A 22,844-nucleotide genomic window follows, 5' to 3' on the forward strand; every position below is an offset into this window, starting at 1 on the left:
CCTGTTCCATTATGTCAATGGCAGAGGATACTATGCTGTCCAAAGAATAAATTCTGGATGACAGAGTCGTTAGCCCATTGTCAACTACAGAGAGAGATTTCTCTAAATGAATACGATCAATTTCTCGTATTCGTTCTGCAATGTCTGCTTGTGTCGCTTTCCAAGCTTCATTGTAAATGGCATATATACCAGTGTATATAAAACGTTTATGACGTGGTTTAGCAGGTCCTTGTAAGAAGTCCCTTAAATCAACGCCATCTTTAAGTAAAGATAAGTGTTGCAATAAGTTTAACCTCAGTTAGTGTGGATTTTTGTAGCCAATCAAGGCACAGCTTTCCTACACTGTAAGTTGTTACTACTCCTTAATGTTGTCTCTGGACATATCTTAGATCTGGCCTAGTGAATGTAAACCCTTGTGTCTTATTCAGGAATCTATCTTGACAGTTGTTTGTGTCTGTGGGCCAGATTAACAATTTCTTCCAATCAGGATCAGTTCTGTTTTTAAGTAAAATGGTTTTTACGTCCACCACCCCTTGAGTAGTGTTCTTACTATCAGGTGTAGGTGTAGGTATGGACAGTTTGTTCAAATCTTTTATCTTAGCTAGGCCAAGACAGGATGTCTGTTGAACAGTGTCGTTTAAAAACATTATTTGTTCAGGGATGATACAGGCTCGAAATAAACCTTCCAATCCCTGCACCTGCCAGTCTTTCGTGCCCCAGACGGTTTTTGTCTCAATTTTGTCTCCCCAAAAGTCAAAACCTAACGAGGACAGCTGAGCATAAAAGGCCGCAGAATAAATTTGCTTAGTATTAGTCCGCATACTTTTCGTTCCTGTCTTATTAACATTTTTAAAAGAAAATGTTTCTGGATTTGAGACATTAAAACCTGATAAGTATAGAAATGTTTCATAGAATGTTTTTGAGCTACCCTTTGGTGGTGTTGGACAATGTTCCCATTGATTAAAAGTATAAACATTTCTAGGGTTTGCAGATTTGTGCAAATAATGATGACCATAGTGATTATAACAGTACATTTGTTCATAATCTGATGAACCTTCTAAGTGTTCATGTGTTGTAAATTTTTCAGACATCTCTAAGTCTGACATCATATTATTAACAGTCTCAAAGTCCCAATCATCAAAAAATGTGCTGGGTTGAATTGGTGTGGAATCTTCAACAGCTCTGCAGGACCAAAGATGTCATAATCAGTTCTGTCCCAAGCTATACCATCAGGTAGAGGAACGGCTGTGATGTTCACTGATGTCAAGTCGCTTTGTTCATGATGAGATGATTTGTGTGGCTTGAGGAGTAAGTTGATGTTCTTACTTGCTGTGTCCATTTTACTGTATCTTCCATTTATCAGTATTCCCAAACTTAATTCAAGAATTAGCCAAAGTAGGAGAAAAGTACGCCCAGCACAATCCAAAGTTCAACCCATGGTGAAACCAGATAAGTTTGGCCAAGTTGATGAAAGAGTTTTGTTGCTTGATTTTTGAAACTTGTATTTGCTGGCATCGTTTCAGGCTCACTGGGATCCTCAGAAAACGTATCAAAGTTAATGAAATAGCCAGAGGCAGTACTGTCATAGTAGGTATTGCATCCGGATTACTTGAAATCACTGGAGCTCTTGTCATATTAGTATAGTCAGATGCTACATCATTGTAGACAAGTGTTTCTTGACGAACTGTTTTTTGGGTCTCAAGAGGCGCAAGTTCCATGGCTTTATTGCTTAGTCCTTCTATTCGCACTGCAGATTCTTCAAAGGTGATGAGTCTCTCAGTTTGAAGCTCTTGCATAGTAGCCAGATTTGGTTGTCTGCTACATCTTTGGAGTCTACTTGGCCTACTACTTATGATTGGTCACATGACGTGGTTTGACCAGGTCGATGGATGCAAACCTGTTCTCCTTTCTTCGAGCAAGGGGCGGCAGTAACACTGTTCTTGATCCGTGGATTGCTATCACAGGTACTGGTTGTCTGTAAGAAGGCCCAAATTCCTTCTTATCCGCAATCTTTTCTCTGACTAGATCCCCAATCTTTGAAATCCAGGCAGACCTTGCTGGGACGGGTGGTTCCCCTTCAGTGGTCGTTGGCGTGTGCAATGTGTTGCTTTGACTTCTCCTCGTTTCATTTAAGTCCTGCAAAACAGCCAAACGGTCTTTGATATCAAAAGGATTTTTTTCTACCACTGAAGTGTGACGATCAAGGTCCTGGACAATCATTCTAGTACCAAAAAGGATTTCATATGGAGTGATTCCACCCAGAGAACTTCTTGGCAGAATATTTAGACTACGTTGGACACTTATTGGATGTTTGACCCACCAGTGGAATGGACTAGAATACCGCAATGCAACGGCCAGAATGGCTATGGCATCCTTCTAAGCTTTGGAGCTAAACACAGGACCCTTGTCAGAATGTAGCGTGCCGACTGAGTATGTGCCGATAAAGACTTGCAAATCTTTTATAACAGATTGGGAGTCAGCCGAGCGCTGAGGCCACATCCAAATGAATCTGTCCTAATAGTTGTGGTACCGCATTTGTCCATAGGGACGTCTGCGTGTAGATAGTCTGATGCTGTATGACAACGATGTCTATACTGGGCTGGCTAGACTGTAGTCAGGTATCAGGCGGCGTTCTTTGCTGCGATCTCTGTTTCAGTCATGGCAATTAATTGCAAATTCATGAATGTGGGTATTCATCCCTGGCCACCAGTATGTCTCCTTTAATTCTAGTGTAGATTAAGAGATCCCTTGATGTATCGGACCCTCTCCCAAATGTGTTTCGTGCATCAAAGCTACTCTACCTCTCCTGTTTGGAATGACTTTATCCCCCACTCCCGGGATTCGAGCGAAAGGAACGGAGGTGACATCAATTATGTATGAACATTTGAGTGGATAATTTTGAGGTAACGCTGCACCGCTGCCTTTGCTTGTGGCATATACAGCTAGCATTATTTCGCCGTATATTTTTGTTTTTGAACGAGTGATTGCAGCTACAGAAGCCATTTTCACAGCTGCCTTCGCGGCTTCATCAGCCAATGAATTCCCTGCAACGTGAGCGCCATCACGTTGATGATTCAGTGTATTGATCACATGAGTCTTTTGTAGTTCCTTCTGTATTTGAACTACCTGTTCCCAAAGCAACTTATGCTTGATTGTGCCACCCTTTGCATCTTTGAAACCGTTTTCAATCCGGTTCTGCAAGTATTCATTGTAAGATTAATCGCAGTAATAGGAATCACACACTATGAGTGTAGGGAATTAGCGATCCGTATTTTCAAGTGCCATCTTGAATGCCTGTAGTTCAGTTCGCTGAGCTGTACAATCTCTGAGAGATTGTGTTTTTGTGACCGTAGGTTGGAATTTAACATCGCGCCCGCGACCTTTGACAATCACGCATGCACCACTATAAGCTTGTTTTCCCCAATTGCGGGTTGTGCTGATCCGTCTGTATAAATTATACATTCGTACTATTCTAGAGGCAGAATCTCAGTGGGCAGAGGGCAGTCTTGTTCATAATGTAGAAATTCTTGAGTTTTCAAGTAGGGGTCAAAAACGTATTCAACGTCTGTTGCAGCAAGAGAGTTAACCCATTGTATCCATCTTGGATGTAAAGCCTTTGCATTTGGAATGCTTGCTTTTGTCACTGCCTCTAAGGCAGGTACCGAAGTAATGACCTTTATGCGTTTTCCCCGAGCGAAGGCTCTCTCTTTTGCTTCTGCAGTTTAAACCGCTGTCCGAATTTTTTCTGTAGAAGTGAATTTCATTTCAGCTTGTTTGTACAAGTGTGATTTATAAGCAATTGGTACTTTTTCCCCTTCATTGAAGGTTACGTACGTGAATCCGCATCTTCCTGGGATGATTCGGATTACAAGATTGCGTACATTTACACGTGTCTGTAAATGTGTTTTTGCTAACATATCTGTTTGCACTGAACGTAAAATTTCTATATGTTTCTAAGTCCATTTAGTTGTTTTGAAATCAGGTTTGTTTAATTGGTAGAGAGGTTTAACCCTTTCTGCGTAATTTATTGTATTGTTCTTCCGAAATTTAGGAAACGTAGAATTGACTGTTATTTTTTCCGCGTTTTTGGACGTTGGAGCAGCTAACACTTTTCTAAAAAGTTGGCTGCCAGGCTTTTGTCTTAATTTGATAACTCGTATCCTAGAAAAAGGACTGTGAGGTGGGCAATTCTTGATTTCTTAAAGTTGAATTTATACCCTTCAGAGGCAAATCCAAGTATAATGGTATTCACTCTGTTCAAGTGCCTGTCCAAGTCATCGTCTGTTAGATAGATGTCATCAACATAAGATAATGCCTCATCATCATACGTTTGTAGTAACTCTGTTACTCTAGCTGAAAATTACCCTGGACTATTCTTGAATCCCTGGGGGAGACGACAGAAGTGACGCTGTGTCCCCATAATTGAGAAAGCAGTCAAGTACCTACTTTCAGGTGCAATGTTTTGACAGAAGAAACCGTTAGAAATCTCTAATGTGGTTTTATATTTTTTACGCACAATGTTATTCATTAGTGCTGCACTGTGCGCATTTAGTACTGCAAAGGTTTTGCAACAAGAGTTTAAATATCTGTAGTCAAAAGCTAGACGATATGTATTGTCTGGTTTGGAGACAGGAAACAAAGGATTGTTCATTGACGAGGTGCATGTTTCAATCACCCCTTCGTATTCAAGTTGAACTAATATCTCCCTGACCTGTTTTTTAGCTTCTTGCTTAACTGGATACTGCCTTTGTGCAGTTGGTTGTGTTTTTAACTGGATTTTATGGTGAGGAGAATCCTCATCCCAACCTATATGATTTTTATGTAATGCTGGAGTCTGGGCTACAGCCCATTTTCTGGCATAGGTGTATTTTAAATTAATTGGAATATGATTGGAGAAGGCTGGCATAATGGTGTCTTCACCATGCGGGCACTCCCTGACAAATTTTGGTGGCCAATATTTTTGAGCTAGAAGAATGTCATAACCCTTAGAGAGCTTCTCCCAAAAGAGAGCTCTTATTTTCCTAGTTATGTACCCCTCCTTCCAGAGCGTTACTTCATGTAACTAATGGGGTACACTAACCCTGGTATCAGCTGTTTCAACTTGGATGTACTCATTCACGTCCACTGTCTCCAGATGATCCTTCAAGATCTTGTGAGCTATTGTGACTTCTGCTGCGCTTTCCAGCATTGTCTGGGTCCACTCCCCGTTCTTGAGTTGTGTCCTCAAGATCCTCGGCATGTCTGATTTTTAGACCTTCTACCTTCTTTTTGGTGAATTGAGTTTTCTTATTTTTTGGATCGTGTTGATCGTCTTTGGACCTCACGCGTTCTTCTTTGTGTTCTGACCGTCCTCTTCTTTCCGATTTCTGTGAGGAAGTCCGAAAGGTACGATAGGAACGTGTATCAGTATCTTGATATCTATCAGGTTTTTTCAAATTATCCCTGTTCCTGAGGTTATACCTCTTTTTGGAGGGCTCCATTTGAGGAGACCTACCTCGGGATTGAGAACGCTTCTCTTTAGAAGTTTGTTTAGTATTTTCCCACTTCTTTTTGGTAGTAGTGGGAGTGTTTCTAATAAAGACCTTTTCAGGACTTTCTGTTGGTTGGGGCTTGACTGGTTTCCCACCCAAACTATCTCTACCTAGTTCTTCATAGGATTTTTCAATTATTTTGGCCAGTTCATATGGTTGCTCAGTTACATCGAATTCTCTTAATTTTTGGCGGATCCCCTCGGATGCTGCCTCACCTTTAATATTAGCTAATAGTATAGCTGAGACCTGTTTGAAATCTCTCAGTAGCTTCATACCCAGATTTAAAGCAGGCTCTGCCCCGTATTCATTTTGAATCTGTTTCAGGACATCTGGTATTAGCGCCATAGACAGAACACCATGTGTTTTTGGGTAGATTACAGCTAAAACTGTACCCCAAGTGTCACAGTCCTCCAGGTGTGGTGCGATCCCCATTGGTTAACAGATTGTTAAAATTCTGTGTTTCTCATGAGGGGTAGTATTGGGAAATACTGCCTCGATTTGAGTAATTGTTTGAGCTATCCAGAATGGAATTTGTTTCCTTTTTGCGGGCAATTTACCAATGACTGATTGTATAGTCTGTGGTGTGATTTTATTTGTGTTCCCCTGGTGAGAGGTTTGTTGTGGAATCCTTATAGGAGGTTGGACTGTTAGAGTCCACTTGATATATTGAACCAATTGTCTATGTATTTTTATTAGTTGTTTTAGTTGAACTAACAGTTCCGCGTCTGACATTCTTCAATGTCAGGATGTTGTATATAGCTGGCTAACACCGGCGATGTTGCTCCTGGTACACCTAGTGGACTGAGCCTGGTAATGTGATTTTGATGTTGTAGGGCGCCTTTAAACCAGAGCGCATGCTCTTGGTATGTTAATGGAATTTCAACATCCTCGAAAGGAGTGTATTCTGTTGGATGTTCCTCTACTTTGTAGAAGTTAAACACATGTGATACTGGATTTGCTTCAGGGAAGAAAATCCATGAATAGAATACCTCTGTCTACCGATATTCATGTGCCTCTATGACAAAAATTACCCTACCACCTCTTGGTGATAGACCATTTGTTATAAGCTTTATAGTGATAGTTTTCCTTAAGTTTTCTGGGATGATTATGGCATCCGGGTCATCTTGTTGGAAACCTGTAACGTCTAAGCCCGGTTGAGTTGCAGTTGATGCAGCTCCACCAGTTGCGTTATTGCCATTGTTATTCAACATTGTTTAATGAAAGTTTGCAGAGCAAGTTTCAAGGAAACAAAGATAAGGTGTACAATATTTTGGAACACTGTATCCTTCAACGTTGAACAAACCAAAAAATAATACACAGGATTTTCGTCCTACTCAGTTATGGCGGATATTTTATCCTTTTACCCACTCCAGACGTCTAATGGAGTATTTTAAGGGAAAAAGGGGTCTCTGTGAAAAGCACGACTGAGTTACTCTAGTATCTAGCGTTAAATTAGTGCTTTACCAAACATTGGGTGCCATGTAGTGTAGTTCCTATATTCCCAATAAGCTCTGCACATTGGAATAATATATCCTACAGATTTGACGTAGGGCTTATGTCGACTAGGTCCCTATTGAATATGTTAAACTTCATTGTGAGTGCCAGCTAGCTTTGAGGTCACTAGAAACTTTCTCGAATACACAAGAAGAGATTAGTTTCTGCAACCGCATAAACATGACAACTTTGTTTAGCCAAGAACAAACGTATCTTCAGAGTCGTGGAAACAATAGATAGATATTTTACTGAGTCAATCGTGCATGCTTCGTTTCATCAGAGGTGCAGAGAAAATAGAGAGACGGGCGTTTGCAATAAAAGGATTTATTGAACAGTCTTCTTTCTCATGCAAGTAAAGTGAACTGCTACAATCGTAATGCAGGCTGCAAAATATAATGCGTACGGCAAGAAGAGTATTATAAAATAATACTGTAAAAGCATTGTATGGTTTATAAACCACAGATAAATACATACATAAATAACGAATGCTAAAAGTACTCAACTGGTGCTTCTAAAATACGCCTACCCCAATGTACCTAACCTAAGTCTTAGTACTAGGGAAGAAGTAAGTGTGGTGTAGCATAGGTTTAGTTTCTTGGCCAAGAATCTATCCAAGAATTCTCTTAGGATCTAATCAGCTCCATACCTTAGTTTAGAATGAAGGAGATCTGGTATCTCTGTCTCAGAACTCGATTTCCCAACACCCCACGAGGGGAGATTGAAAACACTGGAGCTGGATTCTCAGTGAGAGAAAGGACAGCTTCTCGATCAGTGTGTCAGCTGGAGGGTCGGCTTCCTTCGGCACTTGCTGTAACAAGCTGCGTCGGGCAAGTAGATAGTCGAACTGCTCCGAACCACTGTGTTTTGCTAGAGCAAGTGAAGGCATATTTATACCTTGAAGGTGCCTAGTTTGACGTAAAGTCGGGCATAATAACGTCGGTAAAGAATCTCAAGCGAATGGTAGTTCTTTGTAAACTCCATGAGTTCTTGGACAAATCAATATTCAAGCAAGGGGAGGTGCTTGGCTGCTTAAGCTGATTTTCCAAGAAATCGTTGTGACGTTTTGATACAATGGAAGTAGCCATCCTGTATTTCGACTGCATGGGCTATGTCTAAATATGGGTATAATTTCTATGCCTATATTAGGGCAATGTGGATTGTACCTATATAAGGGCATGAATCTGGAAATTTTGCTCGGATCCTAAAACGCCATACAACACTGGTGCTTCAAAATCGCAAAGACCTTAGAACAGTTTGTTCAGGAGAAATAGCTAGGGGAAAACACAAGGCACACTCCCTTACTTTTTCCAGGGGTAAACGGGTAAGCATACTGGCCCAGCTGTGGTTGTTGGCTTCAGCCAACAGGGACTCAAGCAAACAGGTGCAGGGGTTTCTAATATTTAGCTCAGCAATCAGGAAAGCTCTACACACAACTGACCTAGTAAAAACATATTAGCCATAGCAGGGACAGAGCTGGGCTTCCATTGGTGCATTTATTTAGCTCAGAGAGCCCAAGTGGTAAACTGCACTGCCTCTTATAACTGACCAACCTTGACAAAAATCTATGATAGCTGCTTCTAGGTCACTTAAGTCTCACATATGCTTTTCTATAATTTCAAAATGATGTAGGACCTAGGTTTTCATTTCAGAGCTCTTCAGCCCATTTGTTCCCATTGTACTTGAAAGAGAAGCCATATATTGAGTTGGAGCAGATAGAGGAGCTCCAATGTTGGGCATAGGGCCAACAGAATTGCTTACTCCCAATAAGGACAACTGGATATTCTCCAAACTAATCAATGTGAAGTAAATGTGGTGGAAGAGGACCAATTATGTGAAGTAACTTGAGCCTTTCCCAATTAGGTTCATTACTTATTAATTTTCATTGTTTATTAGAAGGGGAGGAAGAAACCCTAAACAAAGCAATTGGGGTTTGGGGTGAGTATACAGCTTTCATTCATGGTTCTCAATTCACCAAAATGCCAGAAGTAGTGAAAGTGACATTACATGACTTCCCTTTGACGAAATGACATAACAGAAAGTGAGATAATATGATATTAAGTGATATCTCTAAGATTACTGCATCCATGAAATCTTATAGGGATCTCTTCAAGGTCATCAACTCTCTTACCTCCCCCCCATGTCACTGACCCCTCAGAGGTTTCTAAGGAGCTCTGTGACAAAATATCAGACTTTTTTTCAAGCCAAAATCACAGACATCTATGCCCTGCTGGAAACATCCAACTCTAGTATTAGGTCGGATGTGCAAACGTCTACCCCCTAGTGAGAACTTGCTCACGGAGGAGACTCCCATACTCCTTACCTTTCCTCATATGTCATTGGAGGTGACGGATAGACTCCTGGATCGAGTCAAATCGGGCTCCCCTTTGGACCCCTGTCTCCTCAAGGTGCTAAAAACCTGCCAGGAGATTATTAGCCCTCCCCTCACTGATGTCATGAACATGGCCATCTCAGAGGGACTGTATCCCTCGCTGTGGAAGACGGCTGTAGTGAAGCGTCTCTTGAAGAAACCTTCCCTGGACCCTGGGAAATTGAAACATTTCCGGATGATCTCCTTGCTTCCCTTCCCTGCCAAAATTTTGGAAACATATCTAAATTTTCATGTCAGCACGTACCTAAAAGACCACCACCTTCTTGATGGCTCACAACATGGTTTCAGGAACCACCACAGTATGGAGACAGCTTTGACGGCTGTCTTTAACAACATCAGCACTCAGGTGGATGAAGGGCATACTACTCTTCTTGTTCTATTGGACCTCACCGCAGCCTTTGACACTCTATCTCCTCACAGGCTGGTGGCTCGCCTCAGAGAGATAGGTGTTGGGGCGCGGCCCTGGAGCTCCTTGCCTCCTTTCTTAGTGGGCAGGCACAGACGGTAAAGTTGGGCCAATTCAAATTAGCTCCTAAACCTTTGCTGTGCGGTGTTCCTCAGGGCTCCTCCTTAAGCCCAACACTTTTTAACATCTACGTGGCCCCACTTGCTAAGGTTGTGAGAGCTTTTGGGCTTGAGGTGTTGTCCTATGGGGACAATACCCAAATAAGGGTTTCTATCTCACATAGTGTAAGGGATTCTGCCCTCAACGTTAGGAGCTGTATGGAGGCAGTCTCCTCTTGGATGGCGGATTTTAAAAAAAAATGAAATGGAGAGAAGACCGAGGTCCTGATTTCTGGGAGTAAACAGGAAATCTGGTTCAGTGACTGGTGGTCGGACACGCTGGGCATTTGCCCCTGTCCAGTACCCCATGGGAAGAACCTAGGGGTTATCGTGGACAATTCTCTCTCTCTCTTAACCTGCAGATCTATAGGACTATTTCCACCTGTTTCGGGATCATTAGGATTCTTAGAAACATCTCTCACTTTCTCTCCTTTGATGTACGCAAGCAGGCCGTCATTGCGTGAGTTACGTCCAGATTGGACTATTGTAATGCCCTTTATCTGGGCATTAATAAAGGCCTTGTGCGATGCCTGCAGATGGTGCAGAATGCTGCGGCCAGGCTGGTATTAACCTTCTAAGATTCCACTTAGTCATGGCCTCTATTAAGCTTCTGCACTGGTTGCTTTTGGACCGTAGGATTCTTTTTAAGACCCTATGCCTGACTCATGAAGCCTATTATGGCTCAGGCTCAGAGAGTATCAAGGCGATCGTCTATCATTATGTCGCTAGAAGGCTGCTCCGGTCCTCTGACAAAAACGTACTTACAGTTGCTAGGTTTAAGAAGGCTAAATGGGGTGGTAGAGCTTTCTCTACGGCTGTACCCAAATTGTGGAATTACCTCCCAGAAGAACTGTTTATTCAGGTGTCCCATACGCTCTTCCTTGAAGCCCTAAAGACCTGGCTTTTCTTAGATACGTCAGTATGAGCATGTCTCCTCTCTCGTCGCACCTAGATGCTCCACAGTTAGTGCCTTGATGCCCTTGGGATAAGTCCACGCTCTACAAATTCAATATTCATTCATTCATTCAATTACCTTAATCCCGATGACACCACATAACTGACACTACTGAAGTTAAGAGACTCCTAAGTGGACAAGTATAGAATAACACAAGCTACTAACATAGATAAATGCCAGTTTTATATGCCACCTACAATCTAAATAGGGTACTAACATGATAGAAACATTTACACATTTCTATATTTTTTATTGCAGAAAAAATTATGTGTTTGTTGGAAGAGGAAAATATAGTGCCACTGAAACACAAACTAGCCCTGGGAAGACAAATGACTCAATCTCATGATTTATTAGTTTCCCTAGTATATACCTTATGCCTAAAATATATTGGAAAATTACAAAGTGGTTTTGTCCACTTGTATTTCTTTGTATAGACCAACGGGAACAATGGTATTGACATAAATTACTCCTTAGCATTGTAATACATTTTGATTAACGTCACTTGTAAGAAACTGTCACTCACTACAGCACATAGCTGAGGTTTTTATTCAAACAAATTATTTTCTATATGTTCACAATAATACTATTCTGAAACATATTGCCTAAAAAAATTCTTTTTATACAATTTTTTAATTTTATTGAGAAGAGTGTACATCATACTGCTGTAGAATTACTGATTTTACCGAGCTGACTGTTGAAGGCCTCAAGCTGCAGTTGGTTGTTGAAAGTAACCAGTGCACATTAGGGGTGGAAAAAGCAGTGCCCAGGGTCCCAAAGGACAGGCCAGCAGACCTAGTTGCGACACCTAGTGATCACTAAACCACATCCATGCTTTTATTGCCTTCCTTTCAGGTAATTGTTGTTTCACCAAAGTGCCGAGAACAGTTACACCCATCTCTTGTACCAAGTGGTGAGGCTTATCATCCATTGGCATTATAAGGATTTGCATTCAAAGTAATGAGAAGTTCCATGCAAAGATCTTGTGTGGGTGGAATTTTGACCAGACAGAATCTTCACATGGGATTTCTGCTAATAAAAGTTACAGATCTTGAAATAGGGAATACGTGTGTGTACTGCAGTTACTAGGCAGAGTACTGTAGAGAATTCCTGATTCCAATGTATTTAAAACATTTCCACCTGCTCCGAGGTTTCACTTCTCGAAAAAGAATCTTTGTTTTACTTTAAGGTCAAGTAAACTCTAATTAGGAAAGATGTGGACTCCACGTCTATCTTATGAACAGGAAAACTAGGGTGAGGTAGACCTGCTTTACCATAGGTGTGATATTACCGCCCAAAGACAGTGCACAGAAATGATTTCCACCTACAGTGAAGTCACATCAGAGGGATAGAACTTTTATATCCTTACAGTTGCCATCGCAGTAGTAGACAACTACTTCAGCCTCAACCAAATCTGTGAGATCAACGACACCGGTTCACAAGCAAGACTACTACAAAAGCTCAGGTGTTTGGAACTGGATAGTTGTATATCTCTGTTAACCTTTTTGACGCTGATGACGGAACTGCTCCGTCATCAGCCGCGGTGGCGCTGTGCTGATGACAGAGCGCTTCCGTCATGGCCCGCCCGACGCGCCTGCGCGGCACTGATTTCGCGCCTGCCCGGCGCGTTCTATTGAGCGGGCGGGGCCATGACGGAACCGCTCCGTCATCAGCACAGCTCACCCGAGGCTGGTGACGGAGCGGTTCCATCACCAGCGTGTGAGCGCCGCGCGGCCCCCGCCCCCTTAGCGCTGCGGCAGAATAGGAGTAGATTACTACTGCAACCTTGGCGCTGCAGTGCTTTCATTTAGTGTAAAATATTGAAGAATGTGTTCAGATAAGTGACCTACCATTCCCTTGTTCACTAATTTACTTCATATGTGGTCCAAACTGAAAAGGATATTCAGTTTATTTACTTTGGAGTGACATCCTAGGGTACTGATGCAGTCAGTAAAGATTTAGAGAATAATATTAAGAGGGCTGTTCTCCACAGAATGTACCCAAAATTAGAATATAGAGGTTTTAGGTGCCAGCAATCAGGTGGTGGAGATTGGCTTCATACTTTCTTCACCTGTCCACTGTTGCCTCAATTTTGGGAATACATTTTCGGTGCCCTTAGTAAAGGCTTACAGAGCCAAGTCGACTCGAAACCCATAGTGGCACTTTTTGGAGTGTCACAACAGAAGTTAACTGCCCCAAATGTTAAAATCAAGGAAGCTTTTATTTTGATAACCTCTTTAGTGGCATGATCCTTGATTCTGCAGAATTGGAGGACAAGTAGAGTTCCCACATATTTAGAATGGCATAAGAAAATGATGTGCACAAGTAAATTTGAAGAGCCCTAAGCAAAAAGGGTTGGTGCAATCAAAAGATATATGAGGTTTTGGAAATTTATGGAGCAACTTGAGGAGGAAAGGGTTAATTAAAGCTGTTCGGGTAGCGCTTTTTCTTCAATTGTTTCAAAATTTCCTGTTGATTGACAGAGGAGGAAAGGAAGGGAAGCACTATTGTGATTTCCGTTGGCTGCATTTAGAAAAGACATCATAAATTTGCACGTGCAAAAGGTTTTAACAATACCCTACTTTTATTTTTTTTAAGGATAGGGTGGACCGTTGTCGATTAATGTCATCTCCTTTTTCTGTCACGTTTTAAAGTGTTGTCTAAATGTACTGTGATTCCACTGCACTTTATCTTTTCATAATTAATCCTCGTTGTTTATCCCTTCATTGTTTTACCATGAAGTTTATTGGATTTAACACTTAAACAATATGATTAGATCCTTATTTATGATGCAATGAACTATAATATCATTTAATGCTGAAATCTAGGGATGAGCTTAGCTGATTGAAGAGGACATCTCACTTTCCGCTAATATTTCAACATGATCGAAATGTACTGCTGGCACATTGCACTTTATCCTCTTTTTTGGGAAGGCCGGAGATGTTTTGGCTGCTGTTATTGATTGATCCCTTTGTTATTTATGTACGAATCGATTGAAGAGGACATCTCACATTTCGCTAATGTTTTAACATGATCGAACTGTACTATTGGCACTCTGCACTTTATTATATTCTTTTTTTGGAATGCCGAAGATGATTTGACCGCCGTTATTGATTGATCCCTTTGTCATTTATGTACAAATTCTTTTTTTCCTACTGCTCAATAAAAAAAAGAAAGAAAAGAGGGCTGAGGTGTGGTTTAATTATTAGAAAAAGAGATTCTAAAGAAAAGTCGCAAGCAAAGAAACACCCAAAATGTTTGGTGGCAGCTTCTGAGCATCAATCAACCACACATGAAGACTTCAACCCCAACTTTTTACATTTTCAACTATTTTACTTGTTTGATAGCCTTCTTCCCAACTCATAATCACTTGCCTTTATTTAGTCTTTTGTGGCACATTCATTTCGGTTAAGACTGTTTCGCTATCTTATAATAATATTGCATCCAAACATTATTAGGCACTGAATAAATGATTTACTAACGTTATCCATCAGTACTGGAAGACAAACTTTTTTGCAGCTAAGTGTAACTTGGTTTTGCTAAGCTGTGATCAAGCCTTTGACATGTCATCGTTTTCATATGTTACGGATGCGTTGGACAGTTTGAGCAGATCCTTTTTTTTCTCCAGATTTTCAAACTCAAAGGATTAAGGCTAAAACAGTTGTTTATGGGGAAAACGGCTCATGGATAGGGAAAGTGAGGATTTGCTGAAATTCACCTTTAGGCAATATGTTATGGTGCAAACTACCTTTAAAATCCAGCCTTACCTGCTGAAGTTCGGAGGGCATTGGGAAAGGGCTATTTAAACTCGATTTAGGACTGGGTAAATTCGCTCACAGCTATGTTTCCCTTTGGGGCAGTATGACAGCTCTATATTAGCACATGTCCCTGAACAGCCATTCATTTTTGTAAACTTTATACTGCTTACTCTAAACGATTTTTAAACACTCTGCTAATCTTATCTTATCAAGAATGTATACAGCGCACGTTCACCCAAGGTTTTCATGGCGCTAACCGATATACTCTGGGAAACTACCACTCGAAGGCTGAGGGAGGACTAAGCAAATGCATGGACGAACAGCCATGTCTTAAGAAGTCGCCTAAACTGAAGAATAGTAACACAGGAGCGAATTTCCAAGGTGAGGGAGTTCCACAGTTTAGTGGCAAGAGTTGCAAACCTACGTCCTCCCTTGCGTTGGAATTTATAGCGAGGGGCAGTCAAGAGGATTTGTGATGCAGACCGCAAGTTGCGCAGAGGAGTATACTTGGGCAAAAGTTCTTGAATGAATTTGGGGCTGCGTGCGTGGAGGGACTTAAACGCCATGCAAGCAGCTTTGAAGAGTGTGCGCTGTGTAATAGGAAGCCAATGAAGTTGCTTCAACAGCAGTCTTGCAGATTGCCAACGCGGGAGACGATAAATAAGTCTGGCTGCCTGATTTTGAGCCATCTGAAGGCGTTTACTGAGGGCAGCCGGAAGACCCAGGTAAATGGCGTTGGCGTAGTCTAGGTGTGACAACACCAGGGCCATCACAACCTGGGTCAAAGTGGGCTGAGTGAGCATCCGGCTGATCTTCTTTATTTTCCGGAGCTGGAAGAAACACGATGATACCACTGAGTTGACTTGAGGTTTTAGTGATAGTTCTTCATCAATAAGAACCCCTAAGCTTTTGACAGAGCTGGAAGGATTAGGGGGGAGGCCCTGATTGGGAGGCCAATAATGTGGTCCCCAAAAGAGCTTACTTTTACCAAAGAGAACCAGTTCTGTCTTCTCGGGATTCAGTTTCAGTTGGTTACTGTCCATCCACTGGCATATAAAGAGCATGGTGGACTGAAATTGATGGACAGATTCTGGGGAGTCATCGATAGTAAAAGTGAGTTGCAGATCATCTGCATAATTAAAAGTAGTGACTTTAAAAGTTTTTAGGGAGTGAAGCAAGGGAAGCATATAAATATTAAACAAGATGGGTGATAAAGAAGAGCCCTGAGGGACCCCACAGGTGGTGTAAAGTTTAGAGGATGAAAAAGGTGGTAGGCTGACTGCTTGTGAGCGTTCACAAAGAAAGGACCTAATCCAGTCATGCGCAAGGCCGCAGATGCCGGCTAGTCTGACACGGTCGAGAAGAATGTCATGGTCGACCGTGTCAAACGCAGCCGACAGATCGAGCAGGACCAGGGCCTGAGGAATGCCCAAGTCTGCATTGTGGCGTAAGGAGTCAAGGACTGCTGTGAGGACCTCTTCAGTTGAATGCACCGGACGAAATCCGGCTTGTGCAGAGTCCAGGATGTCGAACTGTTCAATAAAGCTGGAAAGGTAAGATGTTACGTGGGCTTCCAATACTTTGGCCAGATATGGCAGCAGAGAGATTGGCCTGTAGTTTGATAGAATAGTGGGTTCCACGCCTGATTTGTTTTGCAGGGGCATCACCACTGCCTCCTTAAATGAGTTGGGTACTACACCTTGAGTCAGAGAGGAGTTAAGGAGACCCAGTATGGGAAAAGGAAAGGCAGTAATTACATTTTTTAGGACGTGAGGGGGGCAGCAATCTCGTGGGGAGCCCGACTTGATTCTCTTCGAGAGAGCAAACAGGGACGGAACGTCCAAAAGGGGGAAGCGTTCAAGGGAAGGTTTATTGGGAATGTGAGTGAAGTCAGGGAGGGCAGGAGAGGTGACTGGGATACTAGACTTAATAAGTGTGATTTTATCCAGGAAGTACTGGTGAAGGGTATTGCAGAATTCTTGAGTAATTATAAGTTTGGGCTGAGTTCTAGCGGGATTCGATAGCTTATCAATGATCGAAAAAATGTCTTTTGATTTATTTTTGGACATTTCAATTGCATTCGAGCAAAATTCAGATTTTGCTAGAAAAATGGCCTTCATATAAGCGGAACGGGCAGCTACATAGTCAGTCTTTCTGAGAGAATCATAATTCCTTCTCCACTCGCGTTCTTTTTGACGAACAATTAGTTTTTTTGCCCTAAGGTCTGGAGAGAACCATTTGTGAGCGTCGGATTGGCACAGAGTCTTCAGTTTTTTCAATGGGTCGTGTATGTCACTAGCTTTAGTGAGCCATTCAGAAATATTAGCTGCAGATTGGTTAAGATCAGTATTACACGCCGGGGCTGAGTTCTTCAGGCTCCCCAGAAAGGCTGGCGTGTCAAGAGAGCCCCACTTCCTAATAAAGCCTTCTCTGGTGTCTAGATTTACTGTGTGTTTAGGAACGGAGATATGAAATTGGATCAGAAAATGGTCAGACCATATGCAAGGAGAGATAATAGGGGGTGAGATGCTAAGATTGGAACTCCAAATCTGATCCAGCGTGTGCCCTTTAGTGTGAGTCGCAGCATTGATATGATGGCAAAAGTTGAGCCCTGTGAGAAGATCCATGAGCTCACTTGCCAAAGGGCCACCAGATACACTGTTGAGCCAGTAGTTAAAGTCACCAATAAGTAGAATCTTAGTGTGGTTAGTGACTAATGTGGCCAGCTGGTCACACAGCGAGAATGGGAACATGGGCATGCTCCGAGGAGGCCTATATAGTAAAACACAGATAAGTGGGCTCACCCTGGAGTCGAGTCTAATAACCATATTGTCGACTGCGGGGAGGTCGAGAGACGTTAATTTGGAAAATGCAAGGTGTTTACTTATGATGGCAGCAACTCCCCCACCAATTTTGCCTGGTTCCCGATCTACCTGTAAGATGTAATAGCTGTCAGGGAGTGCTGCTAATATATCTGGGGATGAATCAATGTTGAGCCATGTCTCCGTAAGAAGGAGAATGTCTGGCTTTTGACAGGCAAGTAGGAGAAAAATATCCAATTGATGTTTTACTAATGATCTGGTATTGAGGTAGAACATTGTTAGTTGCTGGGTTTCAGCTGAGGCAGAGGTAGGTCGTATAAATCTATTGCACGGATCTGCTAAAGGTTGAAAAATGCCTAATTGTGTAAGATGTCTAACAGTGGAGGGACAGAGGGGGCCAGAGGCGCTACGAATGTTCGACAGGCATTCTGATGAATAAGTCAACGGTGATGCGGAGGGAATGGACCCTAGCCCCGGCCTGGCGCAGACGGGCGCAGACGGGCTTGCCTTTGGCGCGCCTTCGGCGCGCGTCCGCTGCGCGGCCAGGGGGGGATGCACATTTTATGCTAATAGGAGCCGGTGTGATGAGAGCTGCAGCGCCAACCCTGGGCTACGCCCAAGATGGCGGATCCCCTGCCAATCCCAGTGACAGCGCCCAATCGGCTGCACGGGGAAGCAGGTTGTGAAAGGAGGACAGGGAGGGTAAGTGCCCAAAAGTGCAAGTTCAGAATTCTATTTAAAAGCACACAATTTAAAAATTAAAACGAACACACGTTGCTCCCGGCTTCCGCCTCAGGAGTTTTCCAGCAGTCGTATCAGTAATCTGCTGAAACAATACAATTTTACTCAATGTAGGCGATATCTGGATTTTTAAACAGAAGCTTCAGGGAGATGATGCTAGTTTTGGAGTGGGTTCTTTTCTGAACTAATTCATGAAAAGTCGCAAATCTATGCCTTTTTAATCAACCTACGTGTTTTTGTACGTGTGTTGTATGTTTATGATTAGTATATATAATCAAATACCGTTTTTGATTGAATGGTTATTAAATAACAAACCCTTCATGGGCAGATGGAAGGAGGATCTTTTTTCATATTTTTGCTGGGTGAAAGGTTCTTTCAGAACAGAATAGACTACTAGGGTGTTTGATGATGTTTGGCTCCATTTTGCTGCGTTGTAGCTAAACTTATAATATAGTATATGTATTGAATGCATGTTATCTCCTCTCAACCATTCCAAAGCAACATTTTCCAGTGGGTGTCATCATTTGTTCTTCACTGTTTTCTTATATAATTTCTGATCCATTATTTTTTCAATACTACTGATGTGATAACAAGAAATATTCTGGTGGGATACATTGCTTTTAAATTAATTATGGTCTATATGATAATCAAACTGCTTGAATATTTTGTAAAATGTATTGGTGATATTCTGTTCATAATGTTAAATCTTATTGTACTCATAACCAAAAGTTTCCCAATAAAATATTTTGTAAGATAAAAAAGTAAATAGTCTACATTTATCATAACTCAAGTTCCACAATCAGGATGTGTCAAATTTTGGAATTGCAAACTGAAATTATGGTGTTGAAATGTATCTCAGTGTGGTGACATCTCCATAACCGCACATTTAGTGGTGGAAAATAAACATTTTCGCCTTATTCTCATGCAGATTTTAGTCTAGTAAATACTGGCCAGCAGGATGACACCCCAACATTTGTGAATAAAATCGGTACATATACTCGTACCATACGGAAATAAACCACCAAATCGTAACATCCAAAGATGTTTTACTTACCAAATTCTCTGTACATAACCACACAGTTTTCATCATTATTTGCAAAGTTGGGCTCCTGCTCAGCCCATGCTTGGTAGGTCACTGGGCTGCCATCCATCCACCTTAAAATTAAAGATCTATTTTCAATAAGGGCACTCTATCTCTTTTGAAAGATACAACCTATAACATTTACATTAAGACATGTCAACACACACTGCTGCTGCAAATCCACAGTAACACTGTGAAACATTGTACTTGATAGACACCGATGCATGTAGTTTTAAATTGCTGAACTGATTGACTCAAAAACCCAGGCATGTGGCTTCATCAAACAGTGTGTGGATCCCTCCGACTGAAATGTGATAGACAGCATATAAAGACATTTCACTGGCATACCAAACGCAGGCTATGCAGTGTCAGAATAAGCTTCCCACAATGTCCTGCCAATTTTCCACGACTCTGCTTTGCATCAGGTCTGATAATAACAAATACCTTACCTGCAAGGGCACACTTATCACATTTATCACAATAGTAGCTTGTAGCTATTTACAATATTAAGAATTGTAAACCTTATATTTTTATAACATTAACAGCTTACATTAACTGCATTAAAATATTGCCTTTGGTACATATATGCATGTTCTATGAGCACATTCTAAAACGTAGCATATGAACTTCATCATACGTATCTAAAAGAGCAGTTATAATTTATAATTAGGAAGGGAGCAATGTGTCCGCTTGTCCAAAATTACAATGTGTCCTAAATATCACACAAATACTGTGAAATAGTAACTTGCCACACAAGTACTAGTAGCCCAAGATTGAGATTCAATCTAAAACTGAAGTCTAGGAACCTTGAGTGATTTGATTTAGGAGTGGCACTTTCCTCCAGGGGCATATAAAATAAAACAATACCGAAGCCCACATTCATGGATATATTTCAAAGGCACAGTGCACTAAATTCCAATGTATATGTGTCAGTCACCATGGATAGCAGAGTCTCTCATACTGTAAACACATACAGAGTAATTAATGTCACCAAAGAAACAATGCTTCTTTCCTAGTTTGTTATTATGCAAAGAATCGTTTTCAGGTGTGTTAATTCAATTGGGGCAACTGGAGTGACTCAGGACTGCAACTCCCAGACTTCATTACACGGCTAAATTGAAATTGTATTTTATTTATACAGCACTTACTACCCCAGCGAGTAATACGCTACTTCAAAATTCAAAAGGATTAGTGGTGGATTAGTATAGGGAAATATGAGTATAGTATTTGTATATGGAGGTACGAGTAAATTTGAGCTTAGGACATCTGAGTCTGTTAGTTGGATTGAATAGAGTAATGGAGGGATAGAAGAGGGAGGAAAACCAGTAGTGTTAATTGGGAGAACATACTAGTAAGTTGAGGTCTGGGATCAATAAAAGAGAGATAGAGGAAGGAAGAGGCTGTAGAAAGGGATACGGTAGAAAGAGAATCAGAGTAGAAAAATGAGGGTTGGGGAGTGTCAAAGGAGAGATAACATGTGGGAGAATTTATTAGGGTTGTTTGGGAGATCACAGTGGTAAACTGATGTTTGGGGTGAGCCAGGAAATGCAGAGGAGGGAGGAGTCCAGGAAGGGTTATTTTGGAGGTCATAGCAGTAGAAAGGGTTTGGGATGAGAGAGAGAGTGACGAAAGAGGATACATTGATAAATGTATGGTAATGGTAGGACAGGGTAAAGCTTTTGAGAGCAATTTACTTTTTTCATGTACAATAGGACTAGAATAATATCTAGATACTTGATATTTGCGTACTTTGTTTTTGTGGAGTAGGGAGAGAAGATATTGATGTAGTGGTTTTCTGTATAAGATTTGTACTGCTTTTGAGTAGTATTTGAATAGTACAGGGGTTCTGATGTGTTTTGGAGAAGAGTATGTGGTGTGTAAGAGGGGATGGACAAGAGTTATGAGTGTGTTAAATTTGATCACTGGAATAGGTAATGGGTGCGGTGCAGTGACGTGTAATGATTGTACAGTGGTGTGCAATTGGTAAAAAGAGGAGGTGGGTGTTGGAAGGCTGAGTATAGGCTTTGTCACAATAAAAGGGGACATGTTAGGAGCAAGTAGAGGATAGAACTGTGTTTTGTTTGAACAGGGAGTGCTAGTCTGGATGCATTAACGATATGTATAATGTGGCGTTGTGTTGGTGATGTGTGAATGTGTTAGTTGTATAGGACAAAGTTGTGTTTTGTGTGAGAATGCAGGCACCATAGTGTTGTAGTTGGGGTAGAAATGTGTGTAGGTTTGTAGTGGTTGTGTAGTAGTTCAATATACATTGAAATCTGTATGAGGTTTGTTTGTGGTGCATGAGTAGAATGCCTCAACTGATTTTTTGTTTGGATGATGGTGGAGGGCTTAAGGTGGTAGTTCGTAAGTGAACATTTTACATCATCTCTGGCCCTTGGTCTGACCCGAACAAGCCCAAACAGGCAACCGCCCTTGTCTTCCCCGCCCCGCCAAAGCAGGCAACTGCCCTTGTCCTCTCCTCCATTAGCCTCAACACCTGGGCTGAGATGCCCTGTAGCAAATTTGACTTAAACTCCACCAATTTAATCTAATTAAGGACAGAATCGTTTTTTATCATTTGCCCAACATTCATGAAAATTACACTGATCACCCAGGATGCCAAATCATATCTCACAAGGAAGCCTAACAAAACACATCTCCATATATATAGACCATTTTTTTTATTTGTAACCCATCTCACCTCCTATATAAGAGACACCAAAGACTTTTTAGGACACATAAAAGATATAACATGGGAGCCAGACTTCCTAATGATTGTGCTAGACATTACCAGCCTGTACACTAGTATATCACACATAGATGGACTCGAAGGAGTTAGATATTAATTAAGAGGATGCTCATTGAAGTATATGGAACACAATGACATGCTGACTGAATTTGTGAATTCTTTTCTGTATAACAAAATGTTTATATTTCAGGACCAACTCTACAAACAGACACAGGGAACGGCCATGGGTACCTGCTTTGCCCCCCGCTAAGCAAACTTGTTGATGGGCTGGTGGACGAAGCATATGGCCTGTTGAGATACCCATGATGAATGGGTTAATAACATAGTGAGTTGGAACAGGTATATAGACAACCTAGTTATAATATGGAGAGAGTCGCAACAATCAGCCACTGACTACATAACAGCGCCTAACAAAAATGCGATCAAGCTCAGGTTTACAGGAGGGATGAGTTCTGTATCAGTGATATGTCTAGACATGAAAGTGTTTGTCTTTAGAAATAAGATATGCACAGCCCTCTTAAGAAAGCCCACACCAGGGAACTCTCAGTCAAGTAAATTAAAGAACAGCATTCCCTATGGTGAGCTGTTGCACATAAAGTGGAACAGCTTCAGAGAATGCAATTTTCAGATTGCAGCAAATGAAAGCATGAAGAGATTTGAAGTCAGAGGTTTTCAAAAAGAAATTCTTGATCCAGCCATGAAACGGGTCCAGGAAAAATCTAGACTAGATCTTCTCAAAAACAACATAAAGAAAAAGACATTC

The 22,844-nt window shown here is 41.5% G+C and overlaps 1 protein-coding gene across 1 annotated transcript in view; it reads right to left on the reverse strand.

Moving 5' to 3' along the window:
- The window catches only part of LOC144784639 (macrophage mannose receptor 1-like), a 949,320-nt gene that overhangs the window by 321,328 nt on the left and 605,148 nt on the right, over positions 1-22,844 (reverse strand). Inside the window, exon 19 of the mRNA XM_078663568.1 lies at positions 19,306-19,406. Within this exon, the coding sequence (XP_078519694.1) occupies positions 19,306-19,406 (101 nt within the window). The remainder of the gene's footprint in view (positions 1-19,305; positions 19,407-22,844) is intronic.

The sequence above is a fragment of the Lissotriton helveticus genome, chromosome 10, assembly GCF_964261635.1.
Source record: "Lissotriton helveticus chromosome 10, aLisHel1.1, whole genome shotgun sequence".
NCBI lineage: Eukaryota > Metazoa > Chordata > Amphibia > Caudata > Salamandridae > Lissotriton > Lissotriton helveticus.